Raw genomic sequence first — 22100 nt, 5'->3', positions numbered from 1 at the left:
TTTTAGTGAGCCTTATGATTTGTAGTTTCTTTCATGAAGAGTAGCAGTCATTATCGAATGAGTGAGGGCACCTTCAGTGTGTTATGGAAGATGTGGGTAAATACACTCTAATATACATAGTTACTGGACTTAGAAAGTACATTTATTCTGTGCATCAAGCAGCTTTACAAATTTCTGAAGCTACAGGTAGCTTAAAAAGATTCAGATGCTAAATGTCCATTTTTAGAAATGCATGCATTCTACAGTGTAATTATGGAAAATTCTTGTCATTCCAAGGAATTCTGATAGTACAAATATATAAGGCCTACGGACCTCAAGTAGTGACAACAATTGAATTAATGACAGTGTTCTTCCTCATTTAAAAGTGCACCATATGCTATACATTGAACAATCAGTATCATTTCATATGAAAACAACTATCATTGTGAGGATTGTTTGGAAAATTAGGAGCCTATTCTAGGGGCCAGACGTACTATGAATCAATTCACAAAAAGTGGTAGCATATCTACTTATAGGTCAGTTGTCAAAATTTGCATTTGGAGAGGGTCACAATCTAGCCTTACTCATAAATATTAATACGTAGGTGACAAATTGTGACTTACTCTGATTGGAGATCGTCACAGGGATGGTGTCCCGCTGTAAACAGCAGACCACTATATCTTTGATTGCCTCCAAACAAAGTAATGTTTTTCTCTAATGCAGCCCTTTTTCTTAAAGGAAACAGAGCTTTGTTTAAAAAGAAAAGTTTTCTTTTTTTTAAAAAGTTTTTGGACAGCTGACAATAGTCCCATGGACCACTGTCTACTCCCCACTAAACTCTTTTTTAACATTTACAAACTGGATGGGAGTCTCAAAGGAAACCCCTTCCTTTTTGACAATGAGGTACCACCGCCTTTGAGGTGTTGTTAACATTTCAATAAATTGTTACCTAATTGCAGCACCAAACCATTGCTCTGTCTGATACCAAACCACAATTTGAAAGGCGCACCCTAAAAATACGCTTTCAAAGTTGTGATTTGGTAATGATTTCTAAAGGCATTTAGTAAATTGGTAGGGCTTTACTTAATAGCGAAATCCGGTTAGTGAATACCAAAAGGCCATTTTGTGACCCTTAATTCTGTGAATCACAAGGATTGCAGCTGCACATTAGTTTAGTTCATCTGGTCCCGTGTTCTTAATTCTCTTTACAGAAATTGGATTGAATGAATGATAAGTGACTAGATAGAAGGCATGAAAGAAAGTAAGTAATGAAAAATGAAAAGAAGGTAGAGGTAATGCTGGGAGAGAATGAGGGATGGAATGAGGAGATTTGGGATGAAAGAGGGAATACAACACATTGACTTCAAATTATTGATGCCTAAAGCTCCCGTCCTTTTGTCTTCAGTGCCCTGGGACGTGCCAAGCGCTCACCTGTATGTATCCTCAAGTGAACCTTTAAGTGGTGTGAAGTCCTAAAAGTTTTCCCGCAGTAGGGGCAGTCTTTCATGGCAGAACCCAGGTTTCTATCCCGTAACAAAGCAGGCTGCTGGACTCCTAACGGTCTTCCTGCATCGTCGCCAAGGTCTGCAACACAGAAAGGTTCCCACATGATTTCAGCACGTCAGAACTGGCGCTCACAAAAAATGTTTGCATAAACACAAGGTTCATCTTGTCAACATTACATCTGCCTAGTTTATTTTTGTAATCTGACAGGATTATAAAAATTAATCCACGCTCTTGGAATATTTTTTCATTGGTTACATCTTTCTTATCATTATTTTTGCAGCATATGGTCCCTTAATTGAAAAATGAATAATACAGAAATGGAACAGCTGTGTCAGCAGCTGCCTTTATTTTAACTTTTTGCATCTTTTTCCGAAGTTAGAAGTGTTGATGGTTTTGCTGAGTCTAAATTTATATACAGTTTGTATGGCTGAATATATATACATATATATATATATATATATATATATATATATATATATATATATATATATATATATATGTATATATATAATAATTCATGTATGTAGATTTAATTACATATATAACGGTTAGATTTTGTCATTAGGAATAAAAGGATAGGACTTCTAATGGATAGAATTTTAACTTTATCATTTGCTTGTACCTTTCTCAAATATGAACCATTACTAACTATGATGAGCATAAAAACTTTACAAATACAAGTCTTTATAAAAACTAACCTGGCCGTTTGCTTAGGGTGTGGCGTGAAAAGAAGGGATCATGCTTCTCTGTGGTTCAAAATGAATCTTTTCTTTGTCAAAGCAAAAAAAAGAATAAGCATATGATAGCCACATTTAACTGGCAGTTGCCACATATAGCATGAAAGTGCAGAAGGTTCTTAGACCAGTGCATTGAAAATAACATTTTCAGACTTTGCATTAGCTATATTTATAAAAAAAATCAAAAAATAATTTCTCCAATCACACAATCTGATTTAATTCACTTTAATGTTCTTGGTGTTCATTGTGTACTGGCAGCTTGATTTGGATTCAGTGTACTCCATATTCTTAGCGCACACCTAAACCATTTTAGGAGGATAAGTCCAAAATGTTATACCTGTGCAGCGTTTTTATGCAGGGACAGTATGAATTTTATCTCCCATTTCTCCATCACCCATCAGAGAATCACTGCAGCTTTAATTATTAGAAATGATGAAAACTGACTCAAATTTCATTATTATATGACAATAACGTTCTACCATAAGTAACATCTAATGTATTAAAGAAAATTAGGGAATATTCAGACGTGATACGCTCCTTTGCATTTTTATCCTAGAAGTCATTTAAGGGTTAAGAGTGCCTGAAGAGTAATAATATCTACAGGTAATTCACTTAAATATTATAAGATTAGGGAACTTTGCTTTAGGTCACTAGAAGTCATTGTGAGTGTTTGTGGAAACAGGCTTATGGAAGAGGGTACTGGATGAGGAAGTAGGAAAGGAAAGAAAGGATATGGAAGGAAGAGGGTGGGGAAAGAAAGATAAGGGGGATATAGAATTCATATTATAATGGAGGTGCAAGGACTTTTAATTTAATTTACTACTTCCATCTTGGCTCAGTTCTTTAACTATTAAAGAGCAATCCATTCTATTTGTAAGAGTCTATAAATCAGAAAACACTGCCTTGTCGGCAAATAAGTAATATATAATAAATAAATTATAGTCTGTCTCTCTGCAATAGTGTATTTCAAAAGGAATATGTTTTAAAACAGCAAAAATAATTTAACCAGGCTAACAGATGAACGCCAAACCAGGAGTATAAGAGGTTCTGTGAACTACTGATTACGTCAATATTTTGGAAATCACAGGCCTCTATTTGAATGCTATTTGTTCATTCGATATTTGATTGTACACAATATTAAAATTTTGGTTGACACAAAATATTATAATTTTGATGCAGACATATATTGGAATTTCAATAGAATGTTAGAAGGGCATTAATAAGGTTGTATTTCTGCTGATCATTATGCCTGTTCATTAAAGGATAACAAAGTGTTGCCAGAGGAAGGGGAAAAATGGAGAACCGCCTGTCCTGCTTCATAATATAGATTGTTAGGCTGAATAGTACACAAACAGTCTAATGAACAATGCCATTCTAAATAGAAATCAAAAGTTGAGAAAATGTAAAGTTGTTATATTCAGCTGTCTTGTCTTCACAAAGATTTCAGTCCAGAAGTAGTGAGTTGCCCTTCAAAATCAGCGTTTTGCACATGCAATCAGCCACAATGCACATATAGTCAGGATCTCATGTTTGCTCTTCACATCACTAGTGTATGTGAAGCGAATATGCTAAATGTATGTTTCATAACCATGGCATTCCATTCCTCTGGCTACCACCTGTGACATAAGTATGTATTAATAACTATTGATTATTAACTAAATAATATAAAAACAAAACAAATAATGTCCATGGTGTGAAGTGAACTTTCTCACTGCACTGACTGCCACAACCATTGGTTGTTTTCCTTGTCTGGGGCTGCCATCCCCCATACTGTGGACCCAGCCATGACAAATCAGTGGTGGTAGCTCTGTCTTAAACAGTCTGTTGTTTCTGTCACTGTGATCTGGTAACCATGTTAAACATGAGCAAGGGATTCTGCCAGCAGAAAGCCCAGCAGTTCCCTAGCTCTAAATGAGGTATAGAAAAGTCAGGTTTGGCAGGCTGGGAGCACTGTCAATTTATGTCAGAACTTTCACTCACCTTTCCTGACCCTTCTTAGGCCAGGTCCTTTTGCTTGCTAAAGGGGAAGGGGCCAATGCCCCCCTCCCTGAACCTCTTTAGGCACTGGGGGCCCCACCCACCAGGGATGTTTTATTATTTTAAAGGGGAGAGGGGCCACATGGCTTCCCTTCTCAAGCCCGGGGATCCACATCCCCTGGGGTCTGCATATTTTAAGATGGGTGCTCTGGTGACAAGCTAGGCACCCAACAAGCATAGTTGGGAGCAGCGGGGGTAGACCCAGGGTCCCCACAGCCCTGCCACTTCCCCTCATACTATGGGATCCACTATTGCTCCAGCCCACAGGGAGCACCTATTTATGGTTCTCCCTCTGCGCGGGAACAATATATTGAATGTTTCCCTGCATGCATCCGTGCAGGCAGGAAAACGGAACAAACATCTGCTTCCAGTTGGTGGGAGTATTTTTAAAGCTCCTGTGTACATCAGTTGACAGTGCTTACTTGGGTTGTACCACTTAACTATATAAAGGTTGAGCTGGGTTTTCTTACATTTATCAGCCTGCAAGTGTGGATCACAACACATACCACACTGGTCCACTTTGTGGCAAAATGCACAAGGTACTACACCAACGGATGTCAAGGGGCTTTCAGTCTTGTATGTAAGAGTAGGTTAGCTCTGGACACTGTGAACAAAGGCTGAGTAGCGCTTCCTAGAGAGCTTGCACATTTCATTACTTTTTTAGTTTTAGTGGTGTTCTTATTCACTAATAGCATAATAGCATTGTCACACTAGTTTTGAATATTCATACTTGCAACATCATCACAAAATGGAGAATTTTGGTATGCCAGGAAGTATTTGTTCAGTTACTTGGCAAACATATCCCCTTGCTTTTTCACCAATGGATCACTAATGTAATAGATTTTCACAAGCATAACCTTGTACCTGAAATGCAGGCAGTTGGAAAGGCCACTGACAATTAAAGAGTATGATTGTGGATTTCTTCTCTTGACTTCATTTACAGTGTTGTTGGTAAACTTGACCATCTCTAAGGCAGGCAAGGTAAAGAGGACACACACACATGGAAACTTGTGGTAGATGATGCCCGCCATATCCATATCTCTTTGAACTTACACTCATGCTCCCCTGCATTTTGGCTAGGTTTGGTCTATAAAAATGCTTGTGACCCCTAGCCTGCTGTTGTTTGCATATGTGGACTCTGCCACTTCACCCCAGACACATCCTTCTTCATTTTCTCCTACAGGTAGTAGACTACCATTTTTCCTCATATGATTTTAATTCATTGCTCAACATCTTTGTACTCTTTGTGCAACACATCAAACAGACACCTACTCCTCAGGTACTGAATGGTCTACTCTTGGCTTCTAATTCAGGGGACACGTTCCTCTTGTTGATCTAAGACTTCTATGGTCATGCATGGTGTAAAATGCATATCATGGCAATACAGATCATTTTTGGGGGCTCGTCTTTGACTGTCTTTCATGTATCCTCACTGAGTGCACTCAGTGCATCCCGATGGGCCACTCAGGACTCTTCTCTACAGATGTCCTGTTAGGTTCCTAAGGGTCAAAACTGTCACCAATTCTTTATAATCTGTTTAACAAGCTATTTGGGACATCAGATGGAAGGCTGCTTGATCTCTATTCATTAGATGATCAACAACACCCACTTATATGTACAGTTGTAATCAGAGTTTAACATTCACCTCCTGAATAACTGCACTCTAACATTGAGGTTTGAGTGCAAAATGTGTATTTAAAGTTAATCATGCCACAACACAGTATGTATCAGTCTTCTCATGGACATCTAACTAGTTCTCTGTTTTGGTCAAAGGTCGTATTTCACCCACCGATGTGAGGTCAGCCAAGTCATCCATGGCTAAACACTTTACTTCTAGGCATACATAGCCAAGAAAGTTGTGGGTGGGAACTTTCTCTTAATACTTATAAAAACCTTTCTGCCTCCCACTAGGTATTGGGCCATGGCAAAGGTTTTGTCCTATCCAATGCGGATGGAAAAATGCAGTGCTAAATGGCCTCTCAAAGAATACATTATTGCTTTTGTGGGTTGTCTTCAATTTTGTAGCAGTCTGAATTGTGAAATTCACACTACCTGATGGGATAACTCCAAATTTGTGAACCTTACATGTTGTACCATTTATCTTTCAGTTTCAATTCAAATTGGTTTGCTTGGTTTATAAAACATTTCTTGGCACGTTTGTTTTCTGAAACAGCTCCTACCTAATGTAGTCTGACCCCTTCTTTCCCCTTTTAGGATTAAAACCTTACATTTTGAAGTCGCCTTTCAGTCCAGGGTGATAGATTAATAATAAAGTACTTATTTTATTTGTGTTTCTTTTCTTTGCCATGGATATTATGATGACATAGATTAGGCCATTATCTAAGAGATAGTAAAATAAGGGAAATATGAGGTAAGGCCACTATTGAAAGTGTAGTGGAAATCAAGAAATACATCAAATGAGGAGACAGACTTAAGGGAGATGGGGTCAGTAAACAGATGAAAACGCAAAAGGACCTACGTCATGAATCAGAAAAGGTAAAGGGGACAAAGTGAAAGGGGGATAAGGTCACGGCGTATGGTAGAATGGAGAGGAGAAGAAAGGAGCAGAAGACAGGAAGGAAAGAAACTGGCAAAATAAGAACTGGAGATATATATATCAAAACACTCTAGGATAACATTGACATATTCGTGGTCTGTTATTAAGGTTTGAGTATTCATATCCAATGTCAATATAAGGTTAGGAAGTAAAGGCCTTCTGTACGAAATTGTTTTGCAGAATTGCAGAACCAAAGACGACACGACCACACAACAGCAAGTTGCGTTGAGGAAAAGGTACTTTGCAAGTTGGAAATCTCCTTCCAACTCACAAAGTATACTTTTCAACTTATTACAATTTGTAAGGTGAATTGGCAATGAAAAGAGCATCTTCAGCACCCTTTCGATTTTTAATGTAATTCTTTGCACCCACAAATGTACTCATAAAACTTTGCATGCAAACAGACCTGCCAGAGGAGGCACTATTGATGCGCAAAGTGCAGGCTAGCAGTAATCGAAAGGTTGCACTCTCAGAATCACAGCCTGGTGCATTGGGGGAAGGGTGCACTGGTCGAGGGGACCGCTCCCTGCTCCCTTAGTGCAACTTACAGAATAAATGTTTTATTTACTGATTCTAGGACCAGTCCTTTTAAAGGACAGGGACTGGAATAAAGAAAGGCGTTCTGTGCACCCAAATGAAGGGATGGAGATCTGCTGTACCACACAGCCTCTCATCCCGCCCTCCTTTCGCAGTCTATGGCAATGAGTTGCAAACGTAATCCTGTCTCCTGCATATCAATGAAGCAGTACTTTTTGCAGCACTGTGCTAATTACGGTTTTGTACGGTAACTCATTTGGACATCTGTCACTACCAAAACTGATGTTGGGTCGCAAAGCAGGTGCTATGCAAAAAAACTAAAGTGCATGTTTAAGAGTCCCTAGCGCCATTCTAATGCCACATTAGCGTCATTTCTTTACGCTAATGTGGCATTAGAAGGCCAAAAACGCCATGCAATATTTACAAAGTGGCGCAATGCTTGCATTGCACCACTTTGTAACCCTCTGCGCTACATTATGCCTCCTCCAGGTATAATGTATGCAAAGGGGGCATTCCCCTGTTAGGAGGGGATGCGAAAAAATGGCTCAAACAAATCTAACAGATTTCCTTGCGTCATTTTTTTCTCTGCACTTTTAACGACATTCCATTGAATACAATTGGCCCCTATGTACTCTGCAGGAGTAGTGTCACAATGTTGGCGCTACTCCGGCAGAGTACATCAGCGTAAAAAAAATGACGCTATTGCCCCCTACTCAGTGTTATGGTGTGCTGTATTTTAAATACGGCGCACACATGGTGGCGGTAGGGGGGCGCTGAGGGGCGCAAGGAAGGTGGCGCTGCACTGTGAGCAGCTCCACTTTTCTTAAATATGCCCCTAACTGCTTTGTGACCCGACCTTTGCACTCGAGCCCTGTGAAAAAAGGTAGGGCCAGATAAGTTTTGGCAACTTTCACCAGAAACAAAGAGCTTAATTAAAGATACAAGACAGCACTGAGGATACATTTTTAAACTTGCTTAATAAGTTTTAGGGAAGAGTGGAAAGGACACTGAGATCAAAAATAAAAAGAAATTAGGGCCTAAAACCGGGCATTTATTTATGTGAGCAGCGCTTCTTTAACAACAGTCCTAGGATTATTCTTTTCAACTTCCAAAAATCGTCAATGCAGTTGATCCCCCATGCCACACATGAGAAACATATGCACCACTGGCAAATCCAAGACAGAGTGAGCGGAAATGAGACATTCTGAAGTGCAATTAGGAGATGAGATACACATAAAAATGAATTCCAATTACTCCAGCCACAGCTTTTTTCTGATGTGTTTGTAATAAATACCACTGGAAAAGAGAATGCAATTTCCAGGGGGCTGCTGTGCGCAGAGAAGATATTTGAGGGCCGCGGATTCCTGTGCAGGCGAACTGAAAGGGATAACGCTGAGATGTCACATCACGGGGAGATGCCAGGGAAGCAAGGAGTGTAGTTTTATATTGTGTTTTAACATTTTGAAGAGAGAGCCGTTAATAATGGTGTCGGTGCTTCACAACGAAAAGGAGACGGAGTGTGGGACGAGGATGAGTGACCGTGGATGATCAGCAGCACGTGCATTACTGAAGAGCCTTCTTTCGGAATCACATTTTTAACTGGCACGACTAAACACTCTATAAGCTGTCACAGTTTGAAGTAGCAGCGGTATCCAGTGACTAGGTTAATCAGACGGAGCTATTCCCCTTGGAAATCCCAGGTGATGGATTCCGAGTTAGCACCCCTACTTATGCGGCGGGGAGTAATATAAATTCAGAATGGATATCCGCAACCTGCCAGGGCTGACGAATCTCTCGAAAATATGATGTGAATTGTGCATTACAATATATTGGTCGTTGCAAATACAGATTCAGTCCTCTCCAAAAGAACACATCGAATGGCGTTTATGCACTATGATCTTTCCAGACCGAAGTGCGCGCTGGTGTTTCCAGAGTGCAGTTTCTCGAGGAACATGATTCACGAATTCTAGTATTGAACTTAGTTCTACGTTTTTGCACCGTTTTTCTGAAAAAACAGCCACTGCATGTTCACAGTGATCAAATATCAATGCACCCTGATGGGGGCATCTTTCAATCTCCAAAGTCAGCCATTTGTTTTTTTGGGTGTAACATGAGACCTGACACCAATAGGCTATGGTGTGCTGTTTCTAAATTGTTACTATTACAGTTTATTTACAAAATAGAGCTTCTAAAATACTTCACTATATTTGAATCCTTGCTTCTCCACCCCTAGATAGGCTTGAAACTACTTTCTCCATAGAAAACAGTTTGATAACATATAAGGTGTTTCAAACTTCTGTGGTGTGAGTGTAGGTGGATAAAGCAGATATACAATTGTTCCAGGGTGTAGTAGACCACTCATATGCTCCTGTATTCTGGGCAAATGTATAAACGGGCATATTTATGAGAGGGGTTGAATTGCTCTTGCACCACTCAAGACAGTACATGAGCGAGGGAAGACCAAATGCGATGGCCCTGAGTAGCTTCATTAATCTGGAGTAGAGCAATGCAGGGCAAATCTCTGTGTCACGTTACTCTGCCCCAGAGAGGTTTTCCATGGCTGTTGTGTAGGTGTTCCCATGCAACATCTATAGATTTTAATGCATTCCCCGATTTACCAGAAGTGGTAGACCTGGGAATGCGCCAAAATGCTACACCTTCCCAGGTGAGGGATAACGAGGACTAACATTGTTATTCCTCCTTGGTTTTTCCTCTTTCTGTGGGTGCTTCATTCTGCAGCACCCAATGAAAGAAGAATATGCCTCAGATGATTGTTTTTGTGCAGGAAGGTGTGCCTTCCTGCACAAAAAAATCCTTCCTACAACGCAGGGACCCTTGCACCATGGTGCCAGAATATCTGCATTGGTGTTAGACAGCCAAAACGGCACCAGCACAGGGACCATGGCAGGTATGTGCTCTATTGATTTTAATACAGCACATTCCTGCCCTTTCCTTATCATGAAGCCTGACAAGGTGACTTGTCCAGAAATATGGCCCGTACTAAACAGTATTCTAAGTGCATTACCCTTTGAACTTGTGCATTTTTAGGTCTGCCCATGGAAAACAAAGATATTCGTGAAGCTCACATTTTTCCCTTGGAGCATCTTGGCACTGAACTAATAGATGTTTATTGTTACCTAATTCACTGGTACTCACTTTATCAACCTCAATAGGATGCGTGACCGAGTAGATACACCAGAATCCGAACATGTGACCATGAAGTTACACAAAGATGCTTAAAGCGAATGACTCAGTTCACTGAGCCACCAGACTCAACAGTATAAACTGCAGTTAATATTTGCACTCACTTTTTTTCTCTCTGAAAGAGAAAATGGCCTTGCTGGGATACGAATCCATTCCCTCCTTTTTTCAAAAGCTTACTATATTCGATAATAATCAAAGTTAATATCTATGCAGTTTTCCCGTACTGAAATCATTCCCATTTACATCTTCTTGTTAGTTCCACAATACTGTGTCTATACAAAAAACACCCTCATTCATGGAGAATACTGTGCATTTCATTGAGGCAATACTGCAATTAAAGGATCCCATCGAATCCTAATCCTGCTTTTATTCCTTTCCCCTGGCACTTTGTGACATTACAAATAAAGGATGTATACAATGCCTGGGAATGGCTTTGCTCCTTTCTGTCTTCTTGTGTCTGCCAGTTGAGGCATGCCTCCAGCTGAGCCTTACGGTTGCACCTTTTGTGCCCCCTTTAAATCTTACACATATACACACTTCTGCGTCTTCTAATTTTTAGATTTATTTTTCCTTATTTGAGACAAACCCAATAAGAGCGATGGAATTCTACATAAATTGCGCTATATGAGAATCAAAGGGTCACGACTCCTGGAATTGGCAGGCCCTTTCATTATTATCACATGATTGCTTTCTACACGTTATGTTAATTCCGTAATCTCTGCCTTTATCTTGGAGAGGGGACCATTTATACAAATGAGAGAAGAACACTTTTTGATTCCGGTCTGTGGTTTTCCTGCAGAGCTGGATGTCAAGTTCAGCACTTAAAATATATCACTACTTTTTTTTCAAACACGTGTAGTTCTCAATCTTTCTTAAATGCCAGTGGGGATTTGGCGGTTTCTGGAATTGAAGATCGTTTCTTGAAGCTGGCAAAGGAAGAAATGTTTCTGTTTTAAACTTAAAACATGTGAAAAATTACTTTTCTCTCCACAGCAGTCCACCTTCAAAAATTCACTCAAGCAAATGGCTTTGATATTAAATTACAGAACTACTTGTGTGCTGAAATACCCATAAACGGCAAATTTCCAGTACATTTTCTCACTGCGTTATGGAGGCCTTGCTAAGTCGAGTGTGTAACAGTCCGTATTTTCTTTAAAACGAAGCACTGATTAACCTCACCACTGCAGTAGTGTGGGAGTTTGGTACCACGGTGACCTCGGATTAGGCATAATGTTTTCAACAGGTGTGCTTTCTGTTGTAATGTTTGGCTTGGTTCTCACAGTTATTTATGGAATTTACTTAAGAATTAACAACCCTGAACAGCTAACAAGGTTCATTGTAAGGCAGGGTGATGCCAGGCAACTGACCACAGTGTCAGCCTGGCCTTTGGGCATACTGGCACTGCCAGAAGGGCGAGCTTCATAGGGCCGGTTTGTGGCCTGCATTCTTTTTTTGGCCCCATTGGCCATGACATGACCAAAAACACAGCCACACACTGGTCTTTTGAAGCTGGTCTGTCTGGCAGCGCTGGTCTGCCAGAAAGGCCCAAAGACCATTCTAACACAAAAAAGCCGCAAGCAAAGGGAGAGGCACTACATTTCAACCCCGAAGCAAAAAATGTAGTCCTATTTCTTGGAAAGGAAGGCAAATGTTACTTATATAATATTTCACTATTTTTATATTTATTGAATAACCTATCGTTATGTTTCGACATATTTTGTATCTCAAATCTGCTGAAGGTATGTGTCACCTGATATTCGTTGAACCAGTTAAGCTAAAGTCTCTTCCAACTTGCACTGTGTCAATTGAGTGTTACAATTCTGACTCCAAATGTGGCACATAAAGAAGTGGAGATGAAAGCAAAGTTCAGATTAGCGTAGGGCCAAATGGGCAGCAGGTGAGGGACATAGAGTTTCAAAGATGGAAGGCCAGGTGGGAATCAGGTAGATGAACTGAACTAGCACAAGGCGTTTAAGCACTGCGTTGTCAACAGTGTAGTTCTCCTGGAGCAAAGGTTATTCAGCTCCCCAACTAGGAGTACTAAGAGCTTTCCAAATGGAACAATACAATATGAGGATGAAATATTTGGGAAAGCTTCTCATACCGCGAATCATGGTCCTAACTATCTCTCGGATCCCAGCAATGGAAGATTCAACAGCACTGATTTGCCAGTTCCTGCAGTTGGAGGTGCTGGGATCCAACAGGGCTATTTGGCGGTAACTTCACAGCATTCCCGGGCTGCTTCATTGATGGGAGAGGCGGGGTGGACGTCAGGAGCAGAATTTCTTATGCTGGAACTTAGAAGCCAGGCTCAAAGAAAAGCTGGCCTTCGGGCCGTCTCACTGGCTAGACATGTGAAATTCAGTGGCCACAAGGTGCACATTGTACAAAAAAACTGCAATTCGTAAAATCATTGGACTCCCGAAAGCCAAATAGTGTTTTGAAATGTACAAAAACGAAAAGTGTCCTTCTGACTTGTCCAAGTGGGTTTGCAACTCTTTATGATCTTCAAGTATATATGGGTGTGAAAGGGGTGTCCTTCTTCTATGGGGGAGTCACAATGGAATGTGTCAATGCAGCTGAAAATTTGATTGCAAACTATTACAAGTCAAGGGAGTTGAAATTTGATTTGCAAAGGACAAGCTGTTGTCATGGCACTGCTTTCTCTTAGGAAATTGTCTGGAAAGCTTTGGGGTGATGCCTGCTCTCCCTGATGTGTTCCCTAAAGGGAAAACTTTCTTTGTAAAAACAGCACCGGATCATGATTGCTTCCTGAAAGAGTGTTGCCTGTCTCCTCATGGGTAATAGCAGAGGCTGAAGAATGTTTTCCTCAGGATATACATATTTCTCGTTTTATGTTTGGTCTTTCTGATTCTTCTACCCCTTTCCTACCTCACTTTTCCCATCCTTCTGTTTTAAGGGAGGAAGGTGTTGTGAATAAGATATAATAATTCCTATATTTAATATTGGGGGAATTGTTACATCTGTGACTCCCGGAGTTGGACTTAAGTATTTTAGGAAATTCCACAAAGTGGTTTAAAATTAAAAATGCGAGCAAATGAATATGGCTGGCTCAAAATAATGTTCCTTGATATATTTACCAATCTGTATTTCAAGGTTTACTGGATACTTTTATAATTCAGAAGCAGAAACCCCCCACGAAAAAGGATACAGATACACAACGTTGTATGACATGAGTTTATGCAATTTGTTGCACATAACCATGTGCTGTTGTTCACCTTTGGCAAGCTTCTTCTCGGTTTTCCATACAAATTGGCACCCTGGGATTAAAGAATCTCTAAAATGTAAATCCATACATTTTGGTTGATTGCTGATTGCAATGTAAATCAATGAAGCTGATAGATCTCCATCTCCTATTGACTACAAATGTAGTCCAGATGTAGACAAACAATAGGTTATTAGCTACAGTTATTCTATCCACATCTCCCATTTGATGAATGCATATAAAAGTGCAACCCACGAAGATTTACTGAACTGCTTATTTTGTCACATTCTCAGGAAAAACGTCTGATACTTTACAGTGGTCATAGAACGAGACTAGTAGCCCTCGACCATAACTTTTCCCACAGTCATTGTCTCTTTAGTGGGAGGCACAACCGAAAGCTTTCATAGATGCTCCTGACATCCTGGAACCATCCTTCCTGCTTCGTTCTCATCCCTCATCTTGGCTTCACATCATCTATTATGCTCTAAACACTAGGCTCACCCAATCTTGATACATCCATCTTCATAATGCTTTGAAACCTTTGCATCTTCTTCTTAGTCCACATGTGACTATCTCCTTCGCTAAATACTCTTCATAGAATGTAGCCAAACATCTCTACTCTGTCCACAATATAATGTTTAAATGCATTCCAGGGAAACCCCTTAATCACACCAATTCCAACCACATTTAGAGATGCTACCAAAACGAGGAATGTATTGCTTTCTACCCACTACACAATCACAGTCTCTCTAGCCCTCTGCATCTAACGCACCAAAGCTTAATCTTCTCACTCAGAAATCACCAAACATTTACCCTCTCATACTTTTAGAGATCTAGTAAGTGCTGGATTAATAAATAGCAAAGTATATCCTCGAGCATATGTTATGAAGGAGAACAGACAGAAATGTATGTCCCAAGTGGAGATCTTGGAATACGCAGAGAACTTCCCTCTTTTCTTCCTTCACAGCTCTATGTCCTTTGCTAAAGCAGAACCGTGCAAGCTAGAAGTAGGCATGCATCCTCATATTCAGCCCAACATTAATTATGTTCCTTTCAGGCAGGTTTTAGACAAATATATACTGACTTGACGGGTACGTTCCTCTTACAGCCAATGTCATCTACATGATAGAGACAAACACCTTTTATAATAAATTAACAGCCTCCTTGATGATATCTTAACACAGGGAAAATGGATCCTTTAGATTTTAACCAACAAATAGAAGCTGCCTGTTTAACACATTATTGATGGAGGCATCCCATATATGAGGTGTGATCTCATAAGAGAATTTTCTGAAATGTGTTTCGAATTCTAAAGTGGATATCTGTGAACTAATCTGTATGTTTCGTTCAATCTTACAATGCAGGTGTAAAGGGGAATGTGGTGAGGGTTTGAGGGAAGAGCAGACTTTTAGTAGTCATAGCAGAAAAAGTCAGTCAACATAGTGGGATTTGGAAATCATAACATATTGAGGTGGCTGTCTCTTGGAACATAACATAATGTATACAAATCGATGAAAAAAAGAGTTAAAATCTGAGTTATGGTTATGGCTCAAATGGGCAAAAGCAGTGAAATTCACCATGTATAGTATGCAGTGCAAACAATAAAAGTCATAACTGACTTCTGCCGTGCACAAAACACCCATTTGCCAGCAGCACATAAAAAAGGTAGTCAAGCAAAAGGTAATCAGGGCGGGTGACGTGGGTTTTGGCTTGAGCTGTGTGCATTGCATTCTAACAAATAACATTTCAGTGGAAAGCTACCCTGAACCATAATTACAAAGTGGCAACTGGGTACACAAGTCTTATAGAGTGGAAGTCTCATTGGTACCTACTTTAGCTTTTCTTCTATTTCAGATGAACTACAAATGTAAAAGTATATGACGTATTTGAAAGTGAACTCCACTATTCATATATAGATAAGGTAGCTAAAGCATGGCACACACCTCCCGACTGCACTAGGTTCTCAAGGGATCATTGCTGGAGGATATTGTGGGTTCATTCACATGGCACATCTGCCCGGATTGTCCCTTGAGGAAAATGGTTAACTAGGATGCCAAGTGAGTGCCAAATGTGATCCTTTTTTAATGATGTGGATACCCATCCATTAGATAGACTGAGACCATCATCTCATTTCACGTGGGCAATCAATCACACAGCTACCAGAAGACAATGCGAGTCAAATTTGAACCAGCAACCTTGAAGTGATAGACACTGCAATTATTGACAAACGATCCAGCAGCTGGTACTGCCATCCAATGAAAGGTGCATGTCGTATTGCATTTGATGGCTTTTTGGAATCATGCATATGAAAACAGATTTCGAATGGATGATTATTTTTTGACTGAGGTTCGCAAATGTATTAAAATGTAAAGTGCAATTAAAAAGAAACAATTTGGTTTGGATTACAAAAAGAAAAAAAATATATATTTTGCAAATTCTACTTGCAAAAATAAATAAAAAATATCAGGGGAAAACATTATCCCACGCGAAAGCTTTGCCGTGTTATTTTTTAAACAAAGAAGAGGCAGGAAGCACCTTGCAATATCTTTCATTTTAGATTTGGCAGAGGGAACGTCCCTGAAGATTGTTGGCCTGTGTCTGTCTCTTTAACCAGCTGAGTGATCCAAGCTTTTAATATAGCTGTTCCAATTATTGTAAAAGTCATCTAGTACCTTATAACCACAAATATTGACAGTTTATTGCACAACGCGTTCATGACATTTGAAGGTCATATCATACATAATACATAGTCTTTTACAAAAGTGCCTGTGCCAAAGAGATACAAGATTAGCAATTACCTCTATTATTTTTGCTGTATTGATTTGAGTCTTCTTTAAACTAACTGCGAAAAGTAAATTATTTAAAACGAATGCTCGACAAATATGTGAGAAATGTAAAGCTATATTACAAAGATATGAATGTGCAGCGTGTTAATATAAGATACAATATGTATAATACATCAATGCGGTTAGTAAATCATAACAAAGTGCGGCAGATGTAAACCAGTCTGTAACAGGATGATGGCAAAATTGAAGCTGAATGAGAAATTATGCATGACAGTCAAATGGAAGATATAGAGCAGTAACCTTTTGATAACAGAGGAATTGATACAGGGTTAATTGCTGGAAAACACATTAGATTTCCTCAGTACGAAGCCAGTAGCTGCCATTTTGTTTCATTTTTGTTGTTGTTGTTGCTGTTGCAAACAGGCATAAAATGGTGGCAGGAAGAGAAACCGAAATATTCAAATGAAATGTACTTACGCCAGATTCCAGCAATAACCCAGAATAACATTACAGCTTTTTTACAATTAATAAAATGTATGTCACTATGTAAGACTAAACTCTCAATTGAAATGAAGCAACGCTGCAGAACGATTTTATTTTCTTGTAAAGGTTACACTTGATTCAAGAAATGTATTTGCCTAGTGAACTGCGGAAATGTCCATAGCTATGTATTTTGAAAAAGAACAATGTCCACTGTTCTGCACAATATGTGTCTGATAATTTCCTTTAAAATATATCTTTCTTTAAAAGTTGGGATTTGTTTATAGAAAGCACACACAAAACACAATAAATATGCAGATAGGAAGGTTAAAGTATTTTTACAATTACTTCCTTTCTACCTCATCACCATTCTAGTCTTCTTTTTTCACTTTCTCTACTTCCACCCTCGCCTTCTCTCCCACCCAGCGCTCTATACCTATTGCCTCCTGTTTCCCTTCTAGCACCATACTCCCTCCTGTCCGCTCATCTACTTGTACCTCCTCTGGTATTTGCTTCTCTTTATCTCTGCTTTCCTTTTTTTAGCTTCTTTTTTTTAAAAAGCAACCAAATAAAAACTGTACAGTTAGGAAATTAAAATCATTTATACAACCACTCCCTTTCCACGTCCTCACACTGCAAGTCTTATTTTTTCCTTTCTCCACTTCCACCCTCACCTTCTCTCAAATCTACCACTCTTTACAGACCTTCTGTTTTTTTCTTCTCTAATACGCTAACCAGTCATTGCTGCCTGCACTTCTACTTGTACCTCCTTTACTCTGTGATACTCTTCATCCATCTCTTTCTTTAATATCCTATCTAGTTCTATATTTTAAGGGCTATCACTTATATAAGCAAAGTTCCTTGATCTGTTGTGTAACATAAGTAATCATCCTAACATATCAGCTTTATTTAATGTAATTTAACAGGATGCAAATAGAGTCTGGAAAAATGCTTCTTGTTGAGATGCCGATCCAATGCTGGGAGAAGTCCTATTCAATCTCCCCACCACGTGTAGCTGAATCTTCTTAAAACAGAACTTTTCAGGTGATTTGAGATTTAACCATTAAAGATAATATATGAACTATGCCAATGTTTGAAGCTCTTACAATATGTGTACACCATTACAGGTTTGCTTCAGTATGCTTAATCACAGGCTTAGAGCTCAACTAGATGATGTGGAATTGACATCTTGAGGGGAGCCTTCTATCAGACCAACTGCCAGATGTATGTCTGCAGCAGTTTTAGAAGCTCAACGGTGCTAACAGTAGACTCTGGTCATCTTGCAGTTGTTCTCCTCAGTTCCATAAAGTGACCCTTCTCATTGTTCTCCACTTTAAATGTCCTTACTGCTTGCTGCTCAGCCAAAAACTTTCAGAGTGCCTCTCACCAATTCCCAACATTTCTTGCAGCACAGTTATTAAATCCCTATCTTGGTGCCCTTTTCACTCTCTCCACTCAATTGCCTATCAACCTGTCCACTCTCTCTTTGCTCCTTCCCACTCTCACTGTATATTGTTCCTCCCTCTCTCCTTTTAGGGCTCCATTTCAGCGCAATGAATGCTGCAAATACGCAACATTGTAGTCTATGTATAGGATGGGAAAGCCAAAGGAAAGCAAGTGCAGGTTAGGGAAAATGGCAGGGATGCAGGTTGTGGGTGAAATCTCTATCAGCCAAATTGTCTTGTAAGATCCATAGCACACTATCACCATAATCATTAAAAGAACAACACAGGAGCATGTGTAATCTATAGACTCTTACGAAAATCTGAGCATGCAATTGCACTAAAAATGATTAACAACTTGATTAAACCCCTTTTGTTTAATTTAATAAAAAAATGGATGTCAACAGGTCTGAAGAGTAACACACATCCACGATTGAACACAATAGCAATCATTAGAAAAATACAGTAATTAAAAACCGAATGAAATCCATGTTGAATGGTTACAGTCTTATTTCTTTCTTATATGGGAAATCCAAAATTTTTCCTGGATTTTCTGAATCTAGAAATTAGATGTTCCCTATTATCAATTGGTATGTCTGCCGCATTGTACTCTGGCGTAATCCTGGCTTATCTCCTTCCTTCAGTACAGGGAAGTGTAGGGAAGAAAGGGACGAGATTTTCAGTTTATTAACAGGGAAATGATATTTTAGAAATTTGCATTTGAATTGGTCTCACATGTAGATTGTTTCACATCAATAGGGAATACAAATACACTAAATTAAACATTAAGTCAATCTTAAATTACTTTTGGGGGGTGAATAAAGATTGACATTTGCTAGATTTAGGAATTAGAAGGCCATCTTATTGTACCAAGTTCAAAGCTCTAATCTGTAGATTTGTGCATCTAGACTGGTAACAAAATAAAATGGGCAGTGCTGTGCACCCCATATGTGCATTTCCTTGCACAAACACTCACAGAGACTGTGAGCACCTACCCAAACAAAAGTTCAGAAGACAAGACACAAAGTACTGAGTTCACTCGCAGCTTCATTCTTCTTTCCTAGAATATTCACAACTCCTGAGGGATGTTGAAGACCCTCAAGGGTTGAGTCAGGTTCCAGACTACACCCATAATTATAAAGGCCTACTGGGCTTCTAAGAGACACATGGTCTACAAGCACATGTGCAGTCGGCAGAGCTCTTACTATCATGACATTTTCTTATCATATATATCTGGGCCTTGATTTGGAATGGGATACAGATTCTCCAAGAACATCTCACATGTGGTGGTGTCATAGGAGGTTCTAAGAATCATCCATTCCATTCACCTAACCATGTCACCCGTGCCCCTAAATCAGCACTGCTGCCCAGTGTGCACACATATGGAAGAGCCTTATTTAGTGCAAAAGAAATGGAAGATTGTTTGGTTGAGTATTATACAAAATTGTGTTATACGTTGAGAGTGTTGAGAGCCGCACTCAAGTACAAAAGGAAATCCTTGTCCGGGTGAACCATAAAAGTCACTATATAAATCTATGCTTAACCCTCTGGTAACTTTGCACAAAAGCAGTCAGGCGTAACCTGTAGGCAATGTGTAAAGTGTTTATGCCGCACTCAACAGTAATAAAGTAAAATGGCCAAATAAGCCAATAAATAGAATTTGAGCTACAAATTGTTAAACATGTAGGTGAAAAATAGCAGCAAAAACTCACTGGTATCTGGTCATGAAGTGAAGAGTTTACCTTCTCAGTGTCCAGGTTCATGTGATGGGTTCAGCTGGAGATTCACATTGGGGGGCAGCAAGGAGGTCATTGCCAGCATATGGAATGGTTGTTGCAGGAGCTTCCTTTTCGCTGGGAGACAGGGGTGGTCACTGCCTGGCAGGGAGAGCAGGTCGCCATCTGTACTCAAATTGGCGTGAGATGTCTTGACCATTGCTAATGCAAGGAGCACACTTGTGGTTATGAAGTGACACAAACATCTAGATTTTCACCTGGAGTGCAGATTTTGTAGATTTGAAGCAGGAGTGGTACACTCTGATGCCAGCCAAGGGCCCAGGACCTGGGAGGCACCTCTTCGGGACCAGGACTCACTCCAGCAGAGGCCAGCAGAAGGGCTCAGGGAGGACCCAGTGGTGCTGGTCAGCTGGGCAGTTGCAGGGAAACCTCTGGAATACTATTTTGTCCCTGTAGTTTAAACAGGAACTAGGCCAACTTATTGTTGGAGATACTTCTTGGGATCCTGGATTCAAGGCAAACAGGTCAAGTCTTCCTTTTTTAGACAGTTGGGGATTTGAAGTGTAATTAGGAAAGGCCAAAACTCCTCCCCCGCCATCCTGCAAGGAAGACCCACTCCTTCTACACCCAGGCCCCATTTGTCTCCATGTCTGAAAACAATACACAGCACTCCACAGAAGAGCCATTCACGGTCATTTGAGCCTGGGCACTGGCAGAAAGACACATTTGGTTTAGAAAGGAAAATGGCACCTTTCTAAAAGTGGAATTTCAGAACAGTAACCTAAAATCTGATTTTGTCATTGAATTTACAATTAGAATGAGTTGAAGAGGCATTTTTCTTTCTGTTCTCAAACTGAAGTTATTACATACTAACAGTAATAAGGTATACCAGCGTTAGTCTATGTTAGAGATAGCCTTAAAACAGTGGAAAATGACTTTCAGAGTTTTTCAATGCCACTTTTTAAATACCAGGTCCTACTTTTCAAATTTCATGCATCCTGCCCTATAAGTCTATAGGGCCTACATTTGCCGTGTCTTATAAGTGTTCAAAATGAAGGATTAGGCCTGGCAAAGGATTTATTTTCTCAGATTGAAATGGCAGTTTAAAACTGCACAACAGGCTGCATTGGCAGGTCTGAAACATATTTTACTGTGCTACTTTAGTGTGTGGCACAATGAGTGCTGCAACCCACTTGTACCATTTAATGTACAGGCCTTGGGGACATGTAGTGCCATTTACTAGGGCCTTATAGTAAATTAAGTGTGCCAGTTAGGTGAATGCTTATTAAGGGAGAGCACTAGCACTTTGCCACTAGTTAGGAGGGGGTGGATACGCAAAGTCCTAAGGCCAACAAAATGGACTTAAGCAGATATAGGAGCACAAAGGTAAAACCTTTGGTGAAATACGACGTCAAGGATGCGTGGTCCAACGGGTAGATTACTGAGATAACCTATAAACATAATTAATTTCAGTGTAATACCTTTGGCTAGCCTCCCCCTTTGTCTTCAATATTTTATGTTTTAGTTTAGTAAAATATCTTTAGATACCTTCACAATCTCCACAGAGCTCTCTAACTGTTGTGGCACTGCACGTAGGAAGGCCCACCAGTATGAAGAAGCGCAAGGGCACAGGAAGAAATTGGAGGCACATGAGTAGGAGTTTCAAATTCCTCACTTTGCCCTTTTATCCCTTAGTGGCTGGAGAATTGAGATCCAATAAACAGAGTTATATTAAACCAGATATCCTCACCACTAATAAATAGCACAAACAGCTGCAAAAAACACTAAGCTATGGAACTAAATAAAACACTAATTCTGGTGCATTACACAGCTTTAACTAAGAAATCAGCCAAATCTCATACTGTAGTTCAGA

The 22100-nt window shown here is 39.8% G+C and overlaps 1 protein-coding gene across 6 annotated transcripts in view; it reads right to left on the bottom strand.

Moving 5' to 3' along the window:
• Positions 1–22100, bottom strand: part of ZNF536 (zinc finger protein 536) — a 1047679-nt gene that overhangs the window by 465401 nt on the left and 560178 nt on the right. For all 6 annotated transcript variants that reach the window (XM_069216781.1, XM_069216776.1, XM_069216777.1 and 3 more), the window contains one exon: positions 1411–1563. In XM_069216781.1, the coding sequence (XP_069072882.1) occupies positions 1411–1563 (153 nt within the window). The remainder of the gene's footprint in view (positions 1–1410; positions 1564–22100) is intronic.

Source organism: Pleurodeles waltl, chromosome 12 (assembly GCF_031143425.1).
Source record: "Pleurodeles waltl isolate 20211129_DDA chromosome 12, aPleWal1.hap1.20221129, whole genome shotgun sequence".
Taxonomy (NCBI): Eukaryota; Metazoa; Chordata; class Amphibia; order Caudata; family Salamandridae; genus Pleurodeles; species Pleurodeles waltl.
This window is presented reverse-complemented; position numbering and strand designations above follow the sequence as displayed.